The sequence below is a fragment of the Henckelia pumila genome, chromosome 3 (genome assembly GCF_033568475.1).
Source record: "Henckelia pumila isolate YLH828 chromosome 3, ASM3356847v2, whole genome shotgun sequence".
Lineage (NCBI taxonomy): Eukaryota > Viridiplantae > Streptophyta > Magnoliopsida > Lamiales > Gesneriaceae > Henckelia > Henckelia pumila.
In genome coordinates, this window is record NC_133122.1 from 53,576,090 (window position 1) to 53,600,306 (window position 24,217).

At 36.0% G+C, this 24,217-nt stretch overlaps 5 protein-coding genes across 8 annotated transcripts; 4 read left to right on the forward strand and 1 right to left on the reverse strand.

Moving 5' to 3' along the window:
- The first annotated feature begins 342 nt into the window (after nt 1–342).
- Nucleotides 343–6,433, forward strand: LOC140886630 (uncharacterized). Its single transcript, XM_073293316.1, has 15 exons — nt 343–614; nt 879–967; nt 1,265–1,331; nt 1,449–1,564; nt 1,830–1,896; nt 2,056–2,104; nt 2,240–2,325; nt 2,478–2,743; nt 2,854–2,909; nt 3,477–3,562; nt 4,322–4,414; nt 4,539–4,869; nt 5,003–5,526; nt 5,639–5,873; nt 5,945–6,433. Exons 1-15 carry the CDS (start codon nt 438–440, stop codon nt 6,190–6,192), a joined length of 2,490 nt encoding a protein of 829 aa, XP_073149417.1. The 5' UTR covers nt 343–437; the 3' UTR covers nt 6,193–6,433.
- Nucleotides 6,434–7,738: 1,305 nt separating this feature from the next.
- On the forward strand, nt 7,739–11,057 carry LOC140886631 (ABC transporter G family member 1-like). 3 transcript variants are annotated; one of them, XM_073293317.1, is made up of 8 exons: nt 7,739–7,982; nt 8,317–8,396; nt 8,551–9,018; nt 9,220–9,306; nt 9,397–9,522; nt 9,612–9,821; nt 9,933–10,019; nt 10,151–11,057. In XM_073293317.1, exons 1-8 carry the CDS (start codon nt 7,799–7,801, stop codon nt 10,820–10,822), a joined length of 1,914 nt encoding a protein of 637 aa, XP_073149418.1. In that variant the 5' UTR covers nt 7,739–7,798; the 3' UTR covers nt 10,823–11,057. The 3 variants fall into 3 exon arrangements, with proteins under 3 accessions (XP_073149418.1, XP_073149419.1, XP_073149420.1); XM_073293318.1 differs by having other exon boundaries at nt 7,914–7,982; nt 8,317–8,409; XM_073293319.1 differs by having other exon boundaries at nt 7,952–7,982; nt 8,525–9,018.
- Nucleotides 11,058–11,649: 592 nt separating this feature from the next.
- On the forward strand, nt 11,650–14,760 carry LOC140886315 (serine/threonine-protein kinase SAPK2-like). 2 transcript variants are annotated; one of them, XM_073292860.1, is made up of 9 exons: nt 11,650–11,969; nt 12,060–12,134; nt 12,645–12,746; nt 13,385–13,417; nt 13,505–13,597; nt 13,679–13,771; nt 13,870–13,974; nt 14,078–14,176; nt 14,334–14,760. In XM_073292860.1, the coding sequence occupies exons 1-9, from the start codon at nt 11,850–11,852 to the stop codon at nt 14,616–14,618; spliced, it is 1,005 nt and encodes a 334-aa protein (XP_073148961.1). In that variant the 5' UTR covers nt 11,650–11,849; the 3' UTR covers nt 14,619–14,760. The 2 variants fall into 2 exon arrangements, with proteins under 2 accessions (XP_073148961.1, XP_073148960.1); XM_073292859.1 differs by having other exon boundaries at nt 11,652–11,969; nt 13,364–13,417.
- A 634-nt stretch (nt 14,761–15,394) lies between these two features.
- LOC140886597 (peroxidase 17) lies at nt 15,395–16,690 on the reverse strand. The gene is made up of 3 exons (XM_073293259.1): nt 16,442–16,690; nt 16,163–16,354; nt 15,395–16,088 (listed from the first exon to the last, which is right to left on the reverse strand). The coding sequence occupies exons 1-3, from the start codon at nt 16,628–16,630 to the stop codon at nt 15,495–15,497; spliced, it is 975 nt and encodes a 324-aa protein (XP_073149360.1). The 5' UTR covers nt 16,631–16,690; the 3' UTR covers nt 15,395–15,494.
- A 2,868-nt stretch (nt 16,691–19,558) lies between these two features.
- Nucleotides 19,559–24,040, forward strand: LOC140886596 (ubiquitin carboxyl-terminal hydrolase 4). Its single transcript, XM_073293258.1, has 6 exons — nt 19,559–19,789; nt 19,956–20,069; nt 20,804–20,902; nt 21,729–21,917; nt 22,549–22,730; nt 23,329–24,040. The coding sequence occupies exons 1-6, from the start codon at nt 19,673–19,675 to the stop codon at nt 23,732–23,734; spliced, it is 1,107 nt and encodes a 368-aa protein (XP_073149359.1). The 5' UTR covers nt 19,559–19,672; the 3' UTR covers nt 23,735–24,040.
- The last annotated feature ends 177 nt before the right edge of the window (nt 24,041–24,217 follow it).

Consider the following 24,217-nt stretch of genomic DNA (forward strand, 5'->3'; position numbering starts at 1 on the left):
CAATCCCCATAGCATACCCCTCACAATATTTCAGGAGAGAATATACTCCACACGAGGATCGAACCCGCAACGCTAAAAAATTTCTTTTATGTCATCTCAGATCTTACCAACTCGCCTATGGCCCTATGCCCCTATGCCCCTGTGGGCAATATTAATTGTACTCTTGAGTCTTGATGACGACGATGAAGAATATTTTGAAATTAACCGATAAGCTCTGTTTCAATTGGGCTTAACTCAGCCAATTCTGTGGACAGGGATAGGAAATGGGCTTCTGTTCACGAGGGCCTTAAACCCTAAAAAAATATTATTAAAAACTTAAAACCCAGAGTCAGCAGGTCTGGCCCTTAGTTCACCTCCTCTTCCTGCTTGCAGAAGCAGTAGCCAGCGGCAGCCAAAAAAGCAGCAGAAAAATACGAAAATCGAAGCAAAATTCATAAATGGGAGGAAGGGGAAGGTCTCGCACCCAGAGAAAGCACTTCCATCAGAGCAGAGAAAATGTTTGGAAGCGGCCCAAGTCCGATGGTTCTGTTACTGGCACACCAGATGACAACAAAAGAGATAATCCTTGGGAGCCTTTTACCTCACAGAATTCAGGTTTCGATGAGTATTACAAGGTAAGAAAGAAAAATGGGTCTGAAAAAACGAATCTTGAATCGAACTTTATTGGGTTGTTTTTTGGAGTGTGAATTGTTGTAGGATATGAATATAGGTAGAAAACGGATCACGCATGGATGATGGAACAATAGGCTCGTGTCTAAGAGTTTGAATTTTTGGTTTAATATGACTACTTTTGATGAATATGGTGAAAGACATGAATTTGCGTAGAACTGTTACTGATTCATTTCGTGGAGAATGAATGTGTTGTTTGACACGTATAGGAGCAAGAAATTGTGCCGAATGAAGAATGGGATGTTTTCATCGAGTATCTTAGGAAACCACTGCCTGCTGCTTTCAGAATAAATTCCAGGTTCTTAAATCTTACCCAAATTTCTTTCCGGTCTTCCCCTTTTTGATGTGATTTTGCCGCATGATTTTATTTTTTCTTTACTTGTCCATGCCTTTTGGCTTTTCTGTGACACTTTTGTCTTCATGAAATATTTGCAGTGCAATTGAAGTTCCGTGGAAACATTTTTATAATGTTTATTGCATTATTGTTAGCATGCAAAACATTTTTAATTGTCTATGCATTAAATCGTAACTTAATATTAATGCGCTGAAACTTGTTTGAGCCATATGCTTTTTTTTTTTGGGTCCAAATTTGCAGTAGCCAGTTCTATATTGATATCAAATCGCAGTTAGAGAATGACTTCATGAAATCTCTTCAGGCAGAGGTAGGGTGGTTGTACATATTCGTAGTTTTTTTTATTACAGTTGCAAGTGAGGTGTCACTGCTCTTTCGATATGGTTTTGTTTTAATGTTTTTTTGTCTCTGAATTCAATTTAATCAGGATTCTAATGGATGTGAAGTGGAGGCAGTAAAGCCTATACCATGGTATCCTGATAATCTTGCTTGGCAATCAAACTTTTCTCGGAACCAGCTGCGAAAGAACCAAACCCTTGAGAGGTTGGTGATTTTTTTTTCTTGACATGAGTTGTGGAGGCTAGATGTTTTAACTTCTAAGCATCTGATGTGTTTTTCATTCAACAAATTTTATATGGTTGTACATCTTTATCACTCATGTATGATTTTAAGCTGACTGCTGACAACCACTAACAATCACGGGGCGTCTAAATTTTCTATGATGGGTTTCCCGTCAATTTTCTCCATTTTATGAGAATGAACTATTTTAAATCTTTCATATGCACATAGTTTTAACCTCACTTTTCAGGTTCCATGAGTTCTTGAAGCTAGAAAATGAAATTGGAAACATTACGAGACAGGAAGCTGTCAGCATGGTAGGCAGCATTTACAAATCATTCTTTTTGAAATTTTTTTTTTTTACTCACCATTCTTTATGCAGCTCAATTAGAGACTATGTATTGAAGCTTTTGGCGATAAAAATGTATGAACCACTCTTTTGCTTTCTGAACTAATTGCTTCATTTTATGATTCAGGTTCCTCCATTGTTTCTTGACGTACGTCCACACCATTTTGTTCTTGACAGTAAGCTACACCTGTGACTTTAAATGCAATCCATGTCATGTTTTCACCAAGGGTGCTACTATTATAGTGTTATACTATGTGTCACCACATAATGACTGAGGTCCAAACTCTGTTAATTTCTTGTACATAATGCAGTGTGCGCAGCTCCAGGTTCAAAAACATTTCAGTTACTTGAGATGATACACAAGTTGACTGAACCAGGAAAGTTGCCTAGTGGAATGGTATAATTTCTTCTAGTTCTTCTTTCCTCATTAATTTTGGTTAGATGCTGACAAGACTTTGTTTCTGAGTTTCTTCAAACCATGTGGCTCGTGTTCTTGTTCTGATGCTCCTATGACTGGACAGCTATATTAAGAATGTGCGTTTGATACAGATCATAGCAAATGATTTGGATGTCCAAAGATGCAATCTTCTTATCCATCAAACGAAAAGAATGTGCACCGCCAACTTGATAGTTACTAACCATGAAGCGCAACACTTTCCAAGTTGTCATTTTAGAAGGAATCATTCAGTTGATTCTGAGGTGGAAATTGATCAGGAAATTGGTATCAGGCAGCTTGAATTTGACCGTGTCTTGTGTGATGTCCCTTGTAGTGGAGATGGAACTTTACGTAAGGCTCCAGACATATGGAGGAAATGGTAATTAGTTTAATATTTTTGCTTTCAATCTTCATTTTAAACCATTTCCCCCTAGTTTTGGGCATTATGTTATCTTCTGGCCTTATATCCTGTGCCCTTACTCATCGCAGGAATGCAGGAATGGGCAATGGTCTCCATGGCCTACAAGTACAGATTGCGATGCGAGGTGCCTCTTTTTCTTTTTCTTTCTTAATTTGATGTTTCTGTTTCATAGTTATGAGGTTTGGCAGTAGATGGCCACCATCATTTGTTTTAGCCTCAATAACTAACGTGATCTCAGCTTTTCTTAGAGATGGAGCTTTTAATGTTGTTTATTTCCGGCATGCATTGGTTGGAATGTTTCATAATTGATCACTAAATTACAAGTATACCAGAGATTCAATATGAATTGGGGTTGATTGAAACTCTCTCGTCTGTAATATTTCAGCATTCTTAAGACAAGGGATGTAATACTAGTGGTGAACTCATGTTTTTTTTGGTTTCGTCAGGCTATCAAAAAGTGTATAGTTTGTGTTAGAACATTTCATCACCGTCTTACATTTTCATGCCATCTAAGCGAGAGGTTTTGTTCTTATGTTGATGTAAGAATGGAAAATTCTGCATGTGTGAATTGCAGGCTGCAGCTATTGCTTATGTCCTGTCTAGCAGATAATTTCTTTTGATTTCTCATCTATTTTGGTTTATCTTGAGAAAAGCAACTAAAAATGTTGGTTTTCAACACAATGCATTTCAGGTGTAGCTTTGCTTAAAGTTGGTGGTAAAATGGTATATTCCACTTGCTCAATGAATCCGGTAGAGAATGAGTCTGTCGTTGCAGAGGTATAGTTTACAAAGTTTTAATATTATGAAATCTATATGAAAAAATCTTTACGTTTTATATTTGTTGTAATACTGTTTTTAAGTTTATAAGATTTTCATATGATCAGGAGATTAATGTGTTTATTGTGTGTAACCTTTCAATAAATAAGCTTCTCACTTGGGGGAAGAGAAAAATGATGAAATAAGTAGGATCTTATCTATGCATACTGTTCGTCAAGCATGGAAATACAATAAGCATATTTAGATCTTCTTGGTGGGCATGTGTGTATTCCGGTTCTTGCATGGCTTGTTGGGGTGGGCGTCAGGTCCGGTGTCGGGTAGTCATTTTGAATACCCAAACCTGGGCCAAAGTAGTTTTTTTTGGACAGCGAGTTCATGCTATCTTCTTTCACAAACCTCAACCTTTGACTCTGGCCGACGACATCTGTGTTTGCTCACTTTGTTGGATGCGTTTCTGTCGAGTTCACACAGGTGAGAGATTGACAAATATAAGGCCTTCTTTCTCTTATCTTTCTCCCTTGTGTTGAAAGGAAAGGCATAGGAAGCTAGCTAGGGTCAATCATTGCGTGACACTGTAGCAAATTACAAATGGGTAGACCTATATAGACTTTGTGGTTTTTTAAAAAAATCGGTACACAAACCCAAGCCGATTTTTTTTTTCGGAAAACTGACTGCTCCGGTAGGTTTGTGCCCAATGTAAAATGTCCCACCCTAAAGGCTTGATACCCTTGCGTTTTCTTGATGCCTGATTTCTCGCAGGTTTTACGGAGATCTGAAGGATCTATGGAGCTCGTGGATGTCTCCAATGAGCTGCCTGAGCTCATTCGTAGGCCAGGTCTCAAGAAATGGAAGGTTGGTTGTCGTTCTCAAGGCTTCTGTTTTCCCCGTCACAGCATAAGTAGGGAAGGAGAGTTAGCTAAAAGAAGATTGATAATTCTTGACAAGCAATTTCTTATACTTGCATAATTTTAATCAGGTTCGAGATAAAGGGCTGTGGCTGGCATCATATAAAGATGTCCCGAGGAATCGTCGGTCTGTAGTAACTCCAGGCATGTTTCCTTCAGGAAACGCTCTCGTGGAGACATCTGAACATAATGATGAAACAGCAAGTAAACCCTTGAGCAAGAACAGTGACGAGAATTCTGAAAACGGGGTTGACTTGATAGATGATTCTGTAGCTCCAACAAACAATTTAGAGGCTGAAGTCTCAACTCTACCTTTAGAACGTTGCATGCGGATAGTGCCTCATTATCAGAATTCCGGGGCGTTTTTTGTTGCTGTTTTTCATAAACTTTCTTCCCTGCCTTGTAAGTTCCATCTGAGGGGAAATCCAAAAATTCAGTGGAGTCGATTATTAAAAATTGCAAACTACTGGAATTATTGCTTCTCTGATTGCATTTTAATCGAAAATATCATACTCATTTTGTGATGATTCTGCAGCCGCACAGAAGCAATCTGAGAACTGTCCTAGAAAGACACATTCATGTAATGCTGAAGCTGAAAATTTGATAAATGAGGTGAAAGGCGATTCAAACTGGGAGGATACCGATTTAATTAGTGGCACAGACGATCCAATTTCGGAAGCAACTCTTGATGTTGACGTTTTGGGTACAGATCATAGTAAAAAATGCTTGGAAAATGAAAGAACGGAAACCGATACTTCTCCAGATGCAGAAACTGGTGTAAAAACTACTGCGGGTAAGAGGAAGCTACAGATCCAAGGGAGATGGAGAGGAGTCGACCCTGTTATCTTCTATAGGGACGATTATACTGTGGGCAGTATAATGGAATTTTACGGAATTCAAGATTCATTTCCATTTAAAGGTCGACTCATCACGAGAAACAATGACAACAAGCATGTGAAAAGAATTTATTACATTTCGAATTCTGTCAAAGAAATTCTTGAGTTGAATTTTCTAGCTGGCCAGCAGCTTAAGATTGCTTCTGTTGGAATAAAGATGTTTGTAAGTTATTTGCAATTTCTCTCTCTCTCGATGAGCCATCCATCTCACTTACTTATTGGTTAATGTTTCTCGTTCTTCTTAAGATAATAAATCGAATTTTGCTTAATTTCAGGAACGGCAGACGTCAAAAGATGGAACGGCTGCACCCTGTATATTCCGAATATCATCAGAGGGATTGCCTTTGATTTTTCCATACGTGACCAAACAAATCTTAAGCGCTTCTGCAGTAGATTTTAAGCATCTACTACAATACAAAAGCATAAAATTTTCAGATTTTGTTGATCCCGAATTTGGAAAGAAGGCATCAAACCTACTACTTGGTTGTTGTGTGGTGGTTCTGCATAAAGGTTCGAATTGTTTGTTACCTGATGTAGTCTTTTTCACACACTTTCCATTCTTGACATGACACTTTTGCCAGATGGCCACATTCCATCAAATGGTTGCGAGGAAAAAGAAAATCTGGTGGCTATCGGTTGTTGGAAAGGTAGAACGAATGTGACTGTAATGGTGACAGCACTTGATTGCCAAGAATTGCTGGAAAGAATGTCGATTCTCTTCTCAACAGACGAGAACAAGTCCGAGGCTGAGCCGGTAATGCCCAAGGTTAATTCCTCTACCTTGGATGCCGGTGCAGAAGCGAACAAGTCCGAGGCTGAGACCAACTAAGAGTTGATTGAACCAGCCGTACGTGAGTATGTTTATTGGATGTATCGCAAATGTTAGATCATGTTTATGGGAGTTGTGATTCTTGAATTTGAACTTTGTCTTTTAGTTTTATGAGTTGGGATATTGATTGGTCAATTACGGCGAGCCATTGTTGTAATTATAATTTACATCAAGTTTGTAGAGGATTTGATCCATTTGAATGAGAATTGTCTGCTTGAATCGGTCAAAACTCTTCATTTTTCCAAAACAACGAAGGGACTTTTGAGATGATAGATAAGTACTGTTTCCCTTTTTGGTACGTAATAACATTTCACGCTTTTGAATTCACATCATCATCCATTCAAACCATTAATTTCAACTCTTGTAATTAAATTCCAAATGTATTATTTATTCCTTCATTTATTTTCTCGTCAAGGTAACCTCCTACTAAAGAATTTATTTAACTAAATAACCTTCGTTTGACCATGATTTGAAAATATAACTTTCTCAATTTTTTCCTTTGTTTTGTTTTTGCATTTTTTTTGTATTTGAAGGTCATTTTGCAAATCTTTTTTGAAGAAAGATAATAAATTAAAAAATTTGGTTGATCAAAACCATTTTTCAAACTCTCTCGTTACTAAATTAGTTAATCAGAATAATTTAATATATCCATGATTATCGGTTGCATAGGTCAATATTTTGCCACATATTATCCACGATGGCGATACATCATTATTCTTGCATGAAACGCAGGCAAGCATATTTAGACTTTTTTGTCCCCCTTTTAAACACATTAATTATGATTATTTGAATAATAAGAAAAAATGAATATGATCGAGAAAAATAAAACGACATCAATACTGTGATTATTAGAAATTAAGTTGCCATGACGTCATTGAGTTTTTATTTATTTATTTATTTGTTTGAAAAAAAATTTAAAATTATGTAAATAGCTCACTTATAACTTTACAAGACCTTAATTTTTTCCTAAAAAAAAAAAAAATCTTTGTCAAACAGTTGACACGTATTATCAGTTTTTTAGATTACATTAAAAAAAATGAACGTAATTCAGTTGCATGAACGTGACGTGACTTAAGTTGTTATAATCAACTTTAAGCTACCCCCGAAAAGATGTTATAATACAAACAAAACTTTTATGTACTGTTTATTCAACAAGGAAACAGATGCTTCCAATGGCAGTGTCCGGCTTGTAGTTGTGCATTTTTCCTCCTTGTGCATTCAATCATGTGGACATCAACAAATTATTAATTGCACGTTCCAAGTAAATTCCTGTTCTTAAATATAATTAATGGAACTTTTATTAATTATGAATCATGTGATTTATAATACATACACGCACCCACCGACACATTAATTGTTGATTTGATCGTTGTGCATGGCTGAATATAATTAAATTACATGCCAATGCTCGTGTTGATTGCCATTCTCGTGTCAAATGCGTGCACGTTTTAAACTGTTTACCTTTCGATATGTACATTACTGTCGCGCGTCTATATATATATATAGAGCTGTTGATGTTTCAACATATACAATTTGGCAGCTGGTATATTTGTGCATTAATATATATATATATATCGTGCAATCTAGCTAGCTCGTTAGGTTCCCAATGGAAAATGGAGATGGCGGCATTAGCTTGACGTGGAAAGACTTGTGGGTGACCGTCTCCGATAAGAGGGAGGGACGACGCCCCATTCTCCGGGGACTAACTGGTTATGTCCGGCCGGGACAGTTTTTGGCCATCATGGGTCCTTCCGGATGTGGCAAATCTACTCTTCTTGATGCTTTGGCAGGTTGGTTCTATCATATATCAACCTGTTCAAATATCATTAATCTACCTAGCTATACATGTAATTACATACTACAAATTAATTAATGAAACAAAAATACTTCCCCTCAACTCGATACGTGTACGGCCATATATATATATATATATATATATATATATATATATATATATATATATATAGCTTTATCTTTTTGAGTTGGTCTTATTGTTTAACCGATTATCTAGCTAGCTATATATGTTGAGTACTCTAAATTACCCTTTTGTTATTCATATGAATAATAGTACGCTTGGAATAAATTGTAAGTAAAAAGAATTACAATATATATATGTGTGTGCAGGGAGATTAGAATCAAATGCAACACAAATGGGAGAGATCCTCATCAATGGCCGCAAGCAACCACTAGCCTTTGGCACTTCAGTAAGAAATAATGGTGACAATTAACCATTTTTATAAAGCAATTCATGAAGTTTATTAATCTATATATATTTGAATTCTTTCAAAGGAAAATTAAAATATGGATCGATCTACTAACTAACCAGTACTAGAATGAATATGAATAATATTATTTCAGGCCTATGTAACTCAAGACGACACCTTGATCACAACCTTAACAGTGCAAGAAGCGGTGTTCTTCTCCGCAGAGCTGCAGCTCCCGGAGTCCATGTCCAAATCGGAGAAAAAACAAAGGGCGGAAGCAACAATCAAAGAGATGGGATTACAAGAGTCGATCAACACAAGAATCGGCGGAGGGTGGAGGAGTAAAGGGCTGAGTGGTGGGCAGAAGAGAAGAGTAAGCATATGTATCGAACTCCTGACTCGGCCTAAGCTCCTGTTTCTGGATGAGCCCACCAGCGGCCTGGACAGCGCCGCCTCGTTTCATGTCATCAGTCGCATCATCAAGCTGGCGGAGCAAGATGGGAGGACCGTCGTTGCGTCTGTGCATCAGCCCAGCGCCGAGGTCTTCGAGTTGTTTCACAACCTTTGCCTTCTCTCGTGTGGGAGGACTCTGTATTTTGGCTCTGCTTCCGATGCAAATCAGGTCCATCATCCACTTATTACAAACAAATTAATATATCTTTTCCGATCCTTAATTTTAATCAATATCAATATTCCTAAAAATTTCTTGATCAGCTTTTGTAGATCAATTAATTTAAACAAATTAACGAGCTAGCTAGGCTTTTTTTTTTTTTTTTTAAAAATTCAATTTTAGTTGATGATGCATGTTTATTCATTAATGCAGTTCTTTTCTTCAAATGGGTTTTGTTGTCCGGCTATGAGGAATCCATCAGATCACTACCTCAGAACAATCAATCAAGACTTTGATGTGGTATATATAAATATTACATGCATGCATAAGTAATGTGTATGCATTGGACTTACGTAGTACGTTTGAATATTAATTGATATATATATATAGGATGTGGAACAAGGATTTGGTGCAAAGTTAACAGCTGCGGAAGCAATTAACATTCTTATTAACTCGTACAATTCATCGGAGACCTTCCAACAAGTCAAGAGAAGTGTCAATAAGATATGCCAACAGGTGTACATCAATATATATGATCAATTTAATATGTATATGTATGTATCACTTACCAAATCTAATTAGCTGTAATCCCTTATTCCGTGAAGAATAATTCTGGTGTAGCATTATTGGAGAAGACGTCGTCGGAAAGACGAGCAGGATTCACCACTCAATGTCTTGTTTTAACTCGAAGATCTTTCACAAATATGCATCGTGATCTTGGCTATTACTGGTTGCGCTTCGCTATTTACATTGGTTTAAGCTTGTCTATTGGGACCATCTTTTACGATCTTGGCTTCAGTTATAGTTCTATTCAGGTACGTACGTACGTACGTACTAATTTCCATCATATAGTAAGTATACATATATATGGTCTGATGATGAATATATATCCCATTTTTTCTTTTTTCGTTTGGCCGGATATATAGGCTAGAGGTTCAATGCTCGTGTTTGTCGCATCGTTTATGACATTTATGGCAATTGGAGGATTCCCTTCTTTTGTGGAGGATATGAAAGTGAGTCGCCTTATAATTAAGCTACACCTATAGCTAGCTCCTTTGATCCTTGAATGCTTCTTCTATCTCAAATCAATCTTGTTATATATGAACTAATTTTCTTTTTTTTTGGGGGTCAATTAATTATGTAGATATTTACACGAGAAAGATTAAATGGACACTACGGTGTGACAGCATTTGTGGTTGGAAACACAGTATCCTCCATTCCCTACATAATATTAGTATCCATAGTCCCCGTGGCAACGGCTTACTACTTATCCGGCCTACAAAGGAGCACAGATCACTTCGTCTACTTCGCGTGCCTCATCTTCACTTGCATGATGCTAGTGGAGAGCCTAATGATGGTTGTGGCCAGCATCGTCCCGGATTTCCTAATGGGGATCATAACGGGTGCTGGAATCCAGGGCGTGATGATATTGAATGGAGGCTTTTTCCGGTTGGTGAACGATCTTCCGAAGCCGTTCTGGAAGTACCCCATGTACCACATTTCTTTCCACAAGTATGCTAATCAAGGATTCTTCAAGAACGAGTTTCTGGGATTGAGATTTCCCAACGCGCATTTTGGGGGGACAGCCAATGGTACCATCAGCGGGGAAGAGGTTCTGACCAGTGTTTGGCAAGTGGATACAAGCCACTCTAAATGGGTGGATTTGGGCATCGTGGTAGCCATGTTGATCCTCTACAGGCTTATGTTTCTAGGGGTTGTTAAGGGCATCGAGAAGTTTAAGCCTCGATTGCGCGCTTTTCTTGCTGGTTTGGTCCGTCCCTTCTCTAAAAATCAAGAAGCCATTATCATAGTCTAGAGAGACTTGTGACTAATTAAAAAGGGAAAAGAAATTTTTTTATTCCTAGCTACATGATCTTATTATTTTGTTCTTTAATAATTTGTATTCGTTAGCGGCCAATATATACAAATCATTGTAGCTACAAGAAACTCATAAAACAGAGTTTGATGTTGTTTGTAAGATTATCTCAATCAAAGTGTATATTACGAATATAATGCTGAATTTGGAAACACTACCATTAATTACAGATTCATCAATCCAATACCGGACCGGGATTCCTTAGCTTTTTTTGTTTTGTTATGCTTTGCCTAATTAGCAGCATTTACGTACAGAAACCAATAACAAATGAAACAAATCGTTTTATTCCAACTTTTTAACGAAAACATGACGTCGTTTAGTTTCATCTGAATTTATATTTTCAAAAAAAAATATAAGAGAGATCGAGGATTGTTTGTTCCTCTTTTTATCTATTCGATCCTTGAAAAACAAATAAAATCAAGAATTTAATTAGTTATGGTCATTCATTTCCTGTCAGTGGATCCATAAGCCCATTTAGAAATGATTCACAGCCCAGTCTAGTTTATTATGGCCTGGACAAGATTTACTGAACAGTTAGCAAAGCCCATTAATCTTACTGGGAAACTTGCTACTGTAATAATGGGATGGAGTAATTGTTGTTTGTCACGTGTAGGTCCAAAAAAACATCTTGCAACCACTACTACTCCGCCACGTATAAGCAGAACAATTCTTCTGTCGTCGTAAATACTACATCCTTATTTAGAATCTTTCAAAAAAAAAAATCCTTATTTAGAGGATTAAGAATTTTCCAGTGTGCAAGACTTGGACATATCACTGTTTGACAGCTCCCACGCGACCATTTTTTTTTAATATCTTGAATGACAAATATATACACACAAGCAATAGCATAGGCTGCATAGCTGATCCTTCTCTCTCTCACATAGAGGAAAAACAAAAGTAAAAGATTGGAGCTGAGGAGGTATAAATTCGATTCAAGGGTTTTCTGTAATATCACTCGGTACAAAAAATGGAAAGGTATGAAGTTGTGAAAGATATAGGATCTGGGAATTTTGGTGTGGCCAAACTTGTGAAAGATAAAAGGAATGGTGAGCTCTATGCTGTCAAGTACATTGAAAGGGGCAAAAAGGTTGCATTTTTATGTCCTCTTTCGATTCCAATATTGCTGGATCTTAGTTGTCTTTAGAAAATTTGTTTTTATTCATTCATCTATTTGCAGATTGATGAGCATGTACAGAGGGAGATTATGAATCACAGGTCTTTGAAGCACCCAAACATTATTAGATTCAAGGAGGTAAATGTCTGGAACCCTGCCACACCTTGATTTTAAGAATATGGATATTATCCCTTGTATACATATAGAAGATAAAAAGGTTTTGTGAATGTTGAAATTTCTGGGCATGCTTGTGGTTTCTTCATCTTTGAGAATAATTGTGATTTTTTATCTTGATCTGAGATCAGTCCAAGATTTTGGTTGTAGGGGAACTTAAATTTATGTTAGGAGGTTCTTAGATTTTTAAAATGTTATGGATAAGTATAGCATTTAATTTTATTATTATTATTTTAATTCAAAACCGTTATCTCAACTCACCGGTGAAGCCTGATAAAAGAGCATAAAACATTATCGGATTCTCCTTCATCCATGTTTTCTTTTCTGGGTTAACTTTCGACTGCAATGCCCTAACCATGCTTTCAAAACTAGACGCTTTTCTTCGTCCCACGAGATGCACTGTCTAAGAGTTGAAAATTTTCCAGTTTGTATCTTATATTGTTCTTAATATAAGTGGCTTATTACATTTTTCAGGTTTTGCTCACTCCTACACATCTAGCCATAGTAATGGAATATGCTGCTGGAGGTGAGCTTTTCGAACGAATATGCAATGCAGGAAGATTCAGTGAAGATGAGGTACATTTTGTTCAAGAACAGGACCAAAAGTTTGATTTGATCAATAAACATTCATATTTGTAGGTATAAGGTAAAATAACAAACAGAGGAAGGACAGTGGAAAATCTCTGCGAAAATTAAATTAATTGCAAGTTGTGGAATGCATTGTGATGTTAAGGTCTCTTTAACCTAATAGCTAGGGTTTTTGAATGCTCCTGTGTATGGCCTAACACCAGTGCTCTTGTTTAGAATGTACACTCAGTGGAAGTGATGACTTGGGAATATAAATCAACGGTTAGCGTGGATAAAATGGACTATGCTTACATTATAGGTTGAATTTAAGCTGCATTATCTAAATACTGATATGTATTTAAATGCCGTTTAAGTTGGGTCATCATGGTCATCAATTTCCTCAGTGGAGGGGCAATCGTACATGCCCCGCATTGTCATCATAACAAGTCATGGAGTGGTTGATGAACTTGAAAGATCTCCCGCCTAGCCTAATAAACTATTACTTTGGGTTTGAATTATGATCTCGAATTATTGGCGTACCAGCAATCCTGAAGCTTAAAATATGAGTGTCATTATTGTTTTCATATAGTTCAATTTTGTACCTCGTTTGTTTTCATCCATTTCAGGCCAGGTTTTTTTTTCAACAGCTCATATCCGGTGTCAGTTATTGCCATTCCATGGTAATTAGGACCCAACTTAACTAATTAAATTCGTTCCTATTTATGCACACATGAGAAAATGTGAAAACCCATAAATTTTCAATGCAGCAAATTTGCCACAGAGATCTAAAGCTCGAAAACACATTGTTGGATGGGAGTTCAGCCCCGCGTCTCAAGATATGCGACTTCGGATACTCTAAGGTTGTTTCTCCATCATTTCTTGCATGTGAGAGCTAGTATGTACATGCAGAATTAGTTCTTAATTTGGTGTTCAAATTTCAGTCAGCTGTGCTGCATTCTCAACCAAAATCAACGGTCGGGACACCTGCTTATATTGCTCCAGAAGTCTTATCAAGAAAAGAGTATGATGGGAAGGTAAATTTTAAAAATTTGCTTGAGTCTTCCTTTTCGATGGGTGTCACGATTAGTCTTAACTCTTAATTTTTATTAATACTTTTCTTGAATTTTTAAAGATTGCAGATGTTTGGTCATGTGGGGTAACGTTATATGTGATGTTAGTTGGTGCTTATCCATTTGAAGATGCTGATGATCCAAGAAATTTCAAAAAGACGATAAATGTGAGTTGGTTTACCAAGTTAAAACATTAATTTGTTGACTTTATAATTTGCATTTAATTTGATCAGACTAACAATAATAAAATGTACTTTTTCCTTTTGCCAGAGAATACTTAGTGTACACTATTCAATCCCTGACTATGTCAGAGTATCGAAGGAATGCAAGCATCTCTTATCTCGAATTTTCGTGGCCGACCCTGAAAAGGTCTAGTTTTTTATTTTTCTCAAATATTCAACAGCCCTCTTTCAGAAACATAACAACATATTCATAAAAAGGATTATGTTTTTTGAGTTGATCTGTTTCTGTCATCCATCGGCCTGTTTTGTGACATTTGAATGTTATCATCAAATGTTTGGTGCAGAGAATAACAATCCGGGAGATAAAAAAACATCCATGGTTTATAAAGAATCTACCCATAGAATTGACAGAAGAAGATGAAAGCAGCTTGCAGATGAAAAATGGAGACGATTATTGTACTCAGAGTATTGAAGAAGCATTGGCAATAATTCAAGAGGCTAGGGTAGCAGGAGAAGCTCCCAAAATTGGTGGAATTTTGTTGGGAGGAAGCATGGATCTTGATGAAATTGATGATGTTGATGTAGATGATGATGTAGAGACAAGTGGGGATTTTGTCTGTGCTCTGTGAAATGGATATGTATTCTGTGTTTGTATATTTCGATTACCCTTCTACATATCTAAACACATGAAATATTACAATGTTGATTTTGTATGTTTTTAGGGTAAAGATAGGCGGTACGCTGCCTTAATAAACGTGTGTTTGTGATTTATCTTTGTACCATTACATATTAATACCAGTGGTCATAGTATTAATACTACAGACTCTCTATGCACACGTGAAAGTGTATTCTAACACTGATAAATTGATAACAGCTTAGTTACCATAACTTTACAAATAGTTGCTCAAGAAAAACGCTTTGAAATAATGATTACTTTCTGTGTGAATCCATATTTGGTAAGTTTCCGAAGACCATCCTCTTTCTTGCCATCTTTTCCGAAGATTGAAGGCGATCTCTCCCTCGAACAACAAAAGATTGACGATGATATGAATTTTGTGGTGTTTGGATATTTCATACTATTTATGAAGTTTAGGTCCTTTGAATGTGAGATTTAAAATTCGTGAATGCATGTATATGGCTATAAGTTTCAGCCATCTTTCTCCTGGTTCGTCCTGTGGTATATTTGGATGCGATCATATCCTATAGACCATTGTTCGTCCCCTAGGTAAATCCGACGGGCGAGCGAACCTGGTTGTCTTGTGACTGACTGTATACACTATTCAATCTTTGGCTGAGAAGCTGCTCAAAAAAGCTTTTATTGTTAAAAGGATTTGATCTCTAGTTGGATTATTAGTTTTAAAGAAATGTTGAAAGTACTGAAAATCATAACACAGTCATTGGACTTGGATGTTGGTGAATTTTATTATAACATTTTCATTCCATTCATATATGATTATAATAGCCTATCAACAATTTCATACACTAGTTTCCATGCTCCATATAATTCAAGCCTCAAAGAATACCTCCACGGGCTGGCTATTAACCAGCCTGCAGTTCCTCCTAATTTCTCCGGGGTGACCGGAGAGCAGGTCGCCCATTTTAATCATCCCTTCAACAAATGCTTTAAAAAACCGTGTCTGGCTCCGACCGAACATTTTTACATAATCTCTCGTCTGTGGAGACGTGAACAAAGTTTGATCTGAATTCAAGAACCCTCTCCCATTCATCAAGTCCTTGAAATATTGGTTATCGAATCTCTCCGGTGTGGCATCCAAGTCCCCTGTTACGCTATCGTCTCCTCCAAGTGGACATAACTCATCCAGCTTCTCCCTGAAACCTGGTTCGATGGAAGGGTCAGGTCTTCCTGAGCCAGATTGGTTGTAGAGTCGGAAGACGATGGAGAAACATCTAGCTTTGCCAATGGAGTGGGAGCCGGAAAGGGCTACTAAATCTTTGGTGGAGAGGTTGAATCTGGCGAAGAGTTGAAGGAGGGAAGTTGCATTTGCTCGGGGACTGGGCATTATTTGATTTGATGCTTCTTGGCTAGCTGTTAAACTATCTAGTCTTCCTAGTCTCACTTGCCAATTTGGTCCTCCACTCTGGTTCAAATTCCAAAATATATTATATGAGACGCAAGCCTAGAGTAGTTCCGTAGTATAATAATAAAAATTACCAGAACAACAGCATCACGTGCGGCCATGATGACAATATCAGCACAAGAAACAACACCTGGGCAACGAGTCTCTAATGCTTCCTTAATCTCATCAATCACCTCGTACGATCTCAAAGAATCTATGTTTGACAGAGCTTCTTTCTCTCCAATCATGTTTGGACTGTCATCCAACAACAATGATCCGTCACAGCCCTGCAACATAAATTAATTGTTTCGTTAATGTCTCCATCTTCATCACCAACCAAAAAAAGTAAAGCTAGCTTTTTGAAATGATATTACGTTAACTAAACAATCATGGAATTGTAAGCGCATAACAGAGGCAACGCTTCTGGACTCTCTGGCCATGGCACTCTTGAGGATCTCCCGGACGACGAGCTCCGCTTGGGGGCAAGTTTCCGAGTAAAATCCCGGTCGGAGGGCCGTGGTGGAGCCGAGGAGGATGGAAATGAGGAGAAGGGTGGGAGACATATTTTTCGATATTCTCAATTATGAGTGAGCTAGGTAGATGGACCCAACCCAAATAAGTTGTATTTTTAGAGGCATATATGTGTCAGACACTCATAGGCTTGGTTTGTTGTTGTGAATGAGTGTGGGAATTATTTGAAACAAGAGAGTTTGTTGCGTGTCGGGCCTCAATAATTTATTATTAATCGTAGAGCTATTCCTAGTTTTGTTACAACATTTATTATGCACTCATACATCATTTACCTCTTATGAACCATGGTCGAGAGTGACATGTCTATATGTATAGAACCCAAGTTTTCATAGGTTCAAAAAAATATCGAGTTGTTCTCAATTAGTGTCTAAGTTGGTGGAGTAGGTGAACTCTTGACAAAGGTCAAAAGTTCAATTCTTCCTACCAACATTTTCTTGGATTCTGTCACACAGGAATTGCCTAGTGTGGTTTACCTGACTAACGTAGTTTGTAGACTATTGCGTTAGTTCGGGGTTTATCCAGTGCGCATCAAAAAGTAGCAACCGCGAGTTTCCATATCATAAAAAAAGTGTCGAGTTTTATTAGGTTGTTTGCAAACAAAGCATAAACTTTATTGACTATCTATTCAAATCGTAGTTTTGCTGACTAGCTTGTTACATTTTTTATACCCATTTATTTTATTTTTTCTCTTTTTCTTGTGCAAATTTTTTCCTTCATGCACCATATAGTTTTGTCTTTCTGAACCACTACATGACAAAGCTAATCCATGTGAACACATTTTAATGCTAGTTCAAACTCTTTTCTAGGTAATTTTTGTTTTTACGAGACCAATACTTGTTCATTCCTCATTCTTTGTATGTAGAATAGGGATCGGTCGATGCTACCCCATCCGGGTAGTGTCCGGGTGAGGTATGGACGGCCCGAATCTCTTTGCAGGTCAAATGATTTGACCTGCATTTGACCTACAGCGATGATCTATGCCGTCCGATCTGGCTTCAGGACAGTGCCCTGAAGCCAACATCGATAGATCCAGTAGAATAGAGGTTTGTGAGATTGAGTTAATGAATCCTTTTCGATTCTTTCTTTTTCCCAACCTATGGACGCTCTACTCACGAAAATTGTTGTTATATGTCCCATTCGAAACACCTCCAAAAACCGTTTTAACAGTCAAATTGGTCAGACCAATCAAGAACCGAAAAAACGATTTTTTGAATTTTTTTATTATTAAAACCTTAATTTAATATTTTATTATATATATACATGATTATTTAAAATTTGTATTTTGTTAAAAATATTATTTAGCAAATACTAGATTTTTTAATTAATTTATTATCAAAAAAATATATAACTATAATTGATGTTTTGAATATATTTATATGCTTATTATTTAATTTTCAAACAATTGATGGTAAATATATATATTTTTAGTCTATTTAATATTTATGTACATCTTTTAAATTTTTAAGATTTAAAATATCAAAAAAAAATTAAAATATATTATTGATTATATTATATTATATAAATGGTCGACCGTCCGATTCAAACAATCCGATCTGTTGAACTATTTTTTAAAAATAGATTGATTTAATTACCAATTCAGTTATGAAGTCATTGATTATGATTTGTGACGTAAAAAATTTGATTTGAAGATATTTATTAAAGTTCACATAAAATATACTATCTTACATTTTATTTGAGTTCTATTTATATACAAAGATTATTTGAGCTCTATTTAACGATGTAAAGCAAACAAAAAATAAGAAGCCCACAAAATAGAAATTAAATCATATTTTATAAGTGATGTATTTGTTCAATCAAAAATTTGAAACCGATTCCCGAAAACAATGCATTCAACAAGAATGTATTGTTTGGGAGAGCTTCTAGGTAGCACTTCTCAGCTTTTCGTTGACAAAATTTTATTAATGAAAAGCCGAAAAACAAGGTTCTAAAAAACGCGAAACTCGTCGAAACGTGGAGATCAAGTTTTTCAAGTTTAAACGAGATTACTACGAGTTTAAACGAAAAAAAAAAACGTTTTCAATTTTAAAATAAAATGATAAAATTACCATAAATTTAAGATTAAACGAATAAATTTCAAGTTCTAAATAAGATAAAAGTATTAAAATTATATTAATTAATATTTTTCTACATATCTAAAAAATAATATAATAAAAATAAGTTCATTATCAATTAATAATATATTCTAAAAAGTAAAAGTCATGCTTCAAGCTTTTTAAGCTTAAGCGGTATTAATAAGGGGTTAAACATAAAAAAACGTTTCTAATTTAAACTAAAATTTTAAATATCTCACACAAATTAACGGAGTAAAGAATACATAAATATAATAAATGTAAGTGTAATGCATTGATTTTTTGCCAAAGTCTAATTCAATTTATTATATCATTCATTTTTATAAATTGTCATCAAATACAAACTCAATTTAACTGGACTACTTTAAAATATTAGCATTAACATTACTCAATATGTACTGCATAATCATCATTGCTACACTTAACTATCCAAGATTGTATATTTTTTACATTGCTAGCATTACTTACTAATAAATTTGATAGTTTATGTTCTTTCTTCGTCTTATTAATCAATTTTGGTATTTTAAAAAATCGCACTTAAGTGTATTTAATGACACTTAATATGGTCAACATGTGTTTGACCGTTTTTTTTAAGGTTTTTAGCCAAAGCGAGGCGTTTTGGGGAAGTTTAAAGCTTAAACAAAATTAAACGAGGTTTAATCAAGCTTTTTAAAACACTGCCGAAAAGTGGATTTCTAAAAAATCTTCCAAACACTAAAAAAACAGACATGCTTCTCATGTTGCAATGATTCACAGCCCATTTTTCTTTATTGTTGTGTGGGCAGCAAAGAAAGCCCATTTGGCAATGATTAGAAGCCCATTATCTAGTTTATTATTATTATTATTATTATTATAAAATGAAAGCAAAACCCAGGTGATGGTGGTGATCTTCTGAATATTTCCCAAATTTGAACCCTAAAAAATCAATTCATTTCATTTCCAGTTGGATATGCAAACTGACGAAGTGGAGTGAGACTGGTTCGGATGGGAGCAGCGGGTTCCAAGCTGGAGAAAGCATTGGGAGAGCAATTTCCTGAAGGCGAACGCTATTTTGGCCTCGAAAATTTCGGAAACACTTGCTACTGCAACAGCGTGCTTCAGGTCTGTGATTTTACAGCAGTTGTTTGCTTGGAAGTTGTGGTCCACCTTATGCTTTGTGTGGATTTTGTTAACGCTTGATTGCCAGCTTCTTTACACTAAACAAGAGCCTATTATTCATTCAGAACTTCCTAGATTTTTTTGAATAATCTTGTTTATTTCTATGCAGGCTCTTTATTTCTGTGTCCCATTTCGTGAACAGTTGCTAGAATATTATTCAAATAACAAAATCCTGGATGCTGAAGAAAATCTTTTGACATGCTTAGCAGACTTATTCGTGCAGGTACATTATCATTGAAATTGGCACAACTTCTGACTGAATTAGTTTATTGCATCAGTTGATTGTGCTTGTATTTAATTTTTCAATTTTTGTTTTTCAGAATTATTTTGTGTTCCTAAACTAGATTCATTCCCTTGTTCATTGCTCCTATTCTAAAAGAAAGAAACTGAAGCTAGAGTCCTGGTGTAAAATACTGAGAATTGTTGAGAAAATATGTTACTTTTTAGGTTGCATTTGGATCGATGGATTTGAAGTTGGAGATTTCAAATCCATAATAACAAATCCGTTGGTTTTATTTGGACAAATGCACTTGACAGAGGATTTCAAATCCCAAATAGATATTTTTTTGAGTCGTGGTGGAGTTCAAATTCATCCAATGTTGGGAGTCATTTCAAATCCTCCCTCTAATTCAAATCCTTCAATCCAACACAACCTTATTTATTTGATTAAGATTGAAATTAAAAATCAGGTGTGATCTATTTAGCCAGATAGTTTGACTTTATTATGTTACTTTTTTGTAATTACTTGCTGATAGTGAATGATTCAAAATGTTCATAATAAGGCTTCAGTTGGATTTTATGTCTCCACACATGAATTTTACGACTTTATAAAATGTTTCATTTCGTGGTTTTGTAAATTATGAAGGGATTATGTGCATATAACCGACAAAAAGCCAGTCTTTTCCAAATCTTATATGTCCTTTAGCTTCACTCTAATGATTACTCTTCATTTTGTAGATAAGTTCGCAAAAGAAAAAAACAGGTGTTATTGCTCCAAAGCGTTTTGTACAGAGATTGAAGAAGCAGAATGAAATTTTTCGCAGCTACATGCACCAGGTATGAAGTTACTGTGCCACTTGTGAATTATTCTGATGGCATGTTACAGAACATCGGCATTTCAAAAATTCCCTTGATAATTTAATCATAGATAAATAGAAACCGAGATATAGATTGGGTTGATACTGACACGTTCGTCATTGTTAGTCAGCTGTAGACACTGACAACTAGTGTTGTGTAAAATTAGGTCTCAACTTTTATTGCCCAACTGAAATCTTTTTCAGATTCTAGCAGTTTCATTCTTGGATGAACACCATAGGATGCGGAAGAAGAATTGTATCTTTGTAGAAAACTACGTATGGGGAGGATGTTGTCAGAATGTATCATGCAGTTGTGGTTGAGATGCGAGGATTTATGTGATTGTAGAAGTTGATGAAAGAGTAACTTGTGGGTTTAGATGAAGGCTTGTTGCGTACTCTGACGATTGCTTTAAATAATATAGAGTAATTATGATTACCTGACTAGCTGACTCTAGTAGGAGTTCGATCATCATATACCGGGACAACTTGATTTGTTTAACAAATGATCTTTTAAGTTTTAACAAGGAAAGTTTAGAGAGATTGATTTCCAGACAACAATGATTTTTTTAGTTTCCAACCTTTTCTTTGGTTTAGAATGTTATGTCTTACATGTTAAGCTTTCATGTTATGCACAACCACTCTTAGCCATTTAAATAGTTCTGTGCTATAACTTACAATCCATACCATTTATCTTCCTTGACATCTTAATTTACAAATATTGATGCTTTGTTACATTTTGCTCTTTAGTCATGAGGTCTTTTGACAATTTCAAATCGGTGTATGTTGTATGTGTTTTTCTTCTGTAGGATGCCCATGAATTTTTGAACTATTTACTAAATGAATTGGTTGACATACTGGAGAAGGAATCCCGAGCTTCTAAGGTTGATCAGGAAACTTCCTCTCCGTCTGAAAAGATTGCTAATGAACCAAAAAGTGTGTCTTCCAATGGTGCTCAAAAGGAACCATTGTTCACCTGGGTACACAAAAATTTTCAGGTGCCTTTGACTCACTATTCATCCTCAATCTACTACTTCTGTCTTGTGTATAATGAACATTATGAAATGTGCCTCAGCCTGTGTTACGAACCCGATCATTATTGGGCTCAGATATTTAAGAAAATTTAGGCCCAAGACTGGAGGGCCCATAGGCAATTACAGACGACAGTTTACGTGGAAGGGTAGGAAAGAAGAAGAATAAAATGAGAGGAGAGATGAGACGAGAATATTCATTCAGTTCATTTTCTTTGCTTGAATGTTAATTAGCTTGTGCCAGGGAGTAGCTTTGGCTAGGGTACAGAGATCATCTCTGGGTTATCTTCTTTATATTCAGCTTGTTCATCTTCTATTAACATATATAAAATTGTGGTTGTAACAGCCTGCTCTTGAAAATCCATTCTTGTAATCTTGTTTGAAAGAGCGGGATTTCCACCACTTTTTTACTTGTAGAAATGTCTCTTCTGTGATGACAAAATAGTGACTGATGTTGCTTTTATAACATTTGGATGTTGCTTTTATAACATTTGGGTGATCTTTTTTTGCCACCATCATGCAGCTAGTGAGATTTAAATGCATTACAGGGCTCTGTGGATACTTCTTTTCTTAATCCCAGTTTTCTGTAATGTGTTAGGGTATATTGACAAATGAAACAAGATGTCTCTGCTGTGAGACAGTGACAGCAAGAGACGAAACATTTCTTGATTTGAGCCTTGATATAGAACAGAACAGTTCGATTACTAGCTGTCTGAAGAACTTTAGCTCCACTGAAACTTTAAATGCAGAGGACAAATTCTTCTGTGACAAATGCTGCAGGTTAGTCATAGTTTACTTGTAGATTATGACTTTTGCTGTGTGTTAGGATTAATTCCGTTATCTATTTGTTGGATGTGATATTACATTGTTAAAGATTGGGTTAGACTATGGTATAACTTGGTCTTTGGTCAAGCTATCTATTTGGTAGAATTTTTTTGTTCGCCATAGAATTCCTCAAGGGCCTTAAGGCAACCATCAAAAATAGGTTTAATGTTGTCATTCACCAGAAATAAAGTGGTAGTAGGATTCACGAGATTGACTGTTATATCCGCAGCCATTTCCCAATAGAGAGGAGCAGCCAAGTCGATAATGACTTTCAATAAAGTGGCTATTTCAATAGCTCCATATGTGTTCTGCTGATTTTTTAATTTGTCTTTTATTGAATAAATTAAATGATCTTACAAATATTTTATTCAGCTGAGTTCTACCTATTCCCTGAAAATCATTTTCGTCCCCCTCAGCTTGTAAATACGATGACTTGTTTTTGAGTTTTGGAGTGGATGCTGGAGTTGCAGAAGAATAGCACATGTTAATTTGTTTTTGAAACTTTTTATTTTATTTTTTGTTATCCATGAAGTAAGCTTTGACCAATTTTCAGCTTGCAAGAGGCCCAAAAGAGAATGAAAATAAAAAAGCCACCTCACGTATTGGTCATCCATTTGAAGAGATTCAAGTACATTGAACAGCTCAGCCGGTACAAGAAGCTCTCATATCGTGTTGTATTCCCTATTGAACTAAAGCTCAGTAATACTGTTGAAGATGCAGATGCTGAGTATTCCTTATTTGCCATAGTTGTCCATGTTGGGAGTGGTCCTAATCATGGACATTATGTCAGCCTTGTGAAAAGCCACAACCATTGGTTATTCTTTGATGATGAAAATGTGGAGATGATTGAGGAGTCAGCCATTCAAACTTTCTTCGGATCAGTGCACGAGTATTCAAGTAATACAGATCATGGTTATATTCTGTTCTATGAAAGACTAGTTGCTGGCACCACAAACTGAGAGCTGATCCAAGTTCATCACGAGCCACTGTTTCCAATTTTGAGTCCATTTCATTTCTTGTTCCTATTTCCATTTTCGATGTATGGTTCTCCCGTGTTGCAATCAATGGGAGAGTTTTCTAATATGTTAAGAGGCTGAGATGACTTGTATTTTGATTAAATACTATTGAGGTAGCCCTGTATAGTTTGATGTACTTCCTCAATAAGATGAGAAATTGCTGTGTGGGTAATGCTTGTGTAATTTATATTGTATTTTGTGATCAAACTACTCCTTTATTCATAAAGAAATAACGTGCAGCTTGTGACTTTGGTGATCCGTACATTTTTTTTTTGGAAAGTAGACTTTGATGATCCGTAAAATTTTCTTTCCTCCCTCTGCTAGTCTACTTGATATGAGTCTTTTATTGCATTATTTTGCCAATCATGTCACGGGGATAGAGTAACTGCTCCTTGAATGGAGCCATCAGTTGCACTCGAACAAGGT

Coding starts and splice junctions, on each gene's coding strand:
- LOC140886631 (XM_073293317.1), top strand. CDS start 7,799: ATGGAAAATGGAGATGGCGGCATTAGCTTGACGTGGAAAGACTTGTGG. Junction 7,983..8,316: donor TCTTCTTGATGCTTTGGCAG/GTTGGTTCTATC, acceptor ATGTGTGTGCAG/GGAGATTAGAATCAAATGCA. Junction 8,397..8,550: donor CACTAGCCTTTGGCACTTCA/GTAAGAAATAAT, acceptor ATATTATTTCAG/GCCTATGTAACTCAAGACGA.
- LOC140886596 (XM_073293258.1), top strand. CDS start 19,673: ATGGGAGCAGCGGGTTCCAAGCTGGAGAAAGCATTGGGAGAGCAATTT. Junction 20,903..21,728: donor TTCGCAGCTACATGCACCAG/GTATGAAGTTAC, acceptor TTTCTTCTGTAG/GATGCCCATGAATTTTTGAA. Junction 22,731..23,328: donor TTCTGTGACAAATGCTGCAG/GTTAGTCATAGT, acceptor ACCAATTTTCAG/CTTGCAAGAGGCCCAAAAGA.
- LOC140886597 (XM_073293259.1), bottom strand. CDS start 16,630: ATGTCTCCCACCCTTCTCCTCATTTCCATCCTCCTCGGCTCCACCACG. Junction 16,355..16,441: donor TCCATGATTGTTTAGTTAAC/GTAATATCATTT, acceptor TTTATGTTGCAG/GGCTGTGACGGATCATTGTT. Junction 16,089..16,162: donor CACGTGATGCTGTTGTTCTG/GTAATTTTTATT, acceptor AATTTGAACCAG/AGTGGAGGACCAAATTGGCA.
- LOC140886315 (XM_073292859.1), top strand. CDS start 11,850: ATGGAAAGGTATGAAGTTGTGAAAGATATAGGATCTGGGAATTTTGGT. Junction 12,135..12,644: donor ACATTATTAGATTCAAGGAG/GTAAATGTCTGG, acceptor TACATTTTTCAG/GTTTTGCTCACTCCTACACA. Junction 13,975..14,077: donor ATTTCAAAAAGACGATAAAT/GTGAGTTGGTTT, acceptor TCCTTTTGCCAG/AGAATACTTAGTGTACACTA.
- LOC140886630 (XM_073293316.1), top strand. CDS start 438: ATGGGAGGAAGGGGAAGGTCTCGCACCCAGAGAAAGCACTTCCATCAG. Junction 1,565..1,829: donor AAGAACCAAACCCTTGAGAG/GTTGGTGATTTT, acceptor CTCACTTTTCAG/GTTCCATGAGTTCTTGAAGC. Junction 5,527..5,638: donor CTGTTGGAATAAAGATGTTT/GTAAGTTATTTG, acceptor GCTTAATTTCAG/GAACGGCAGACGTCAAAAGA.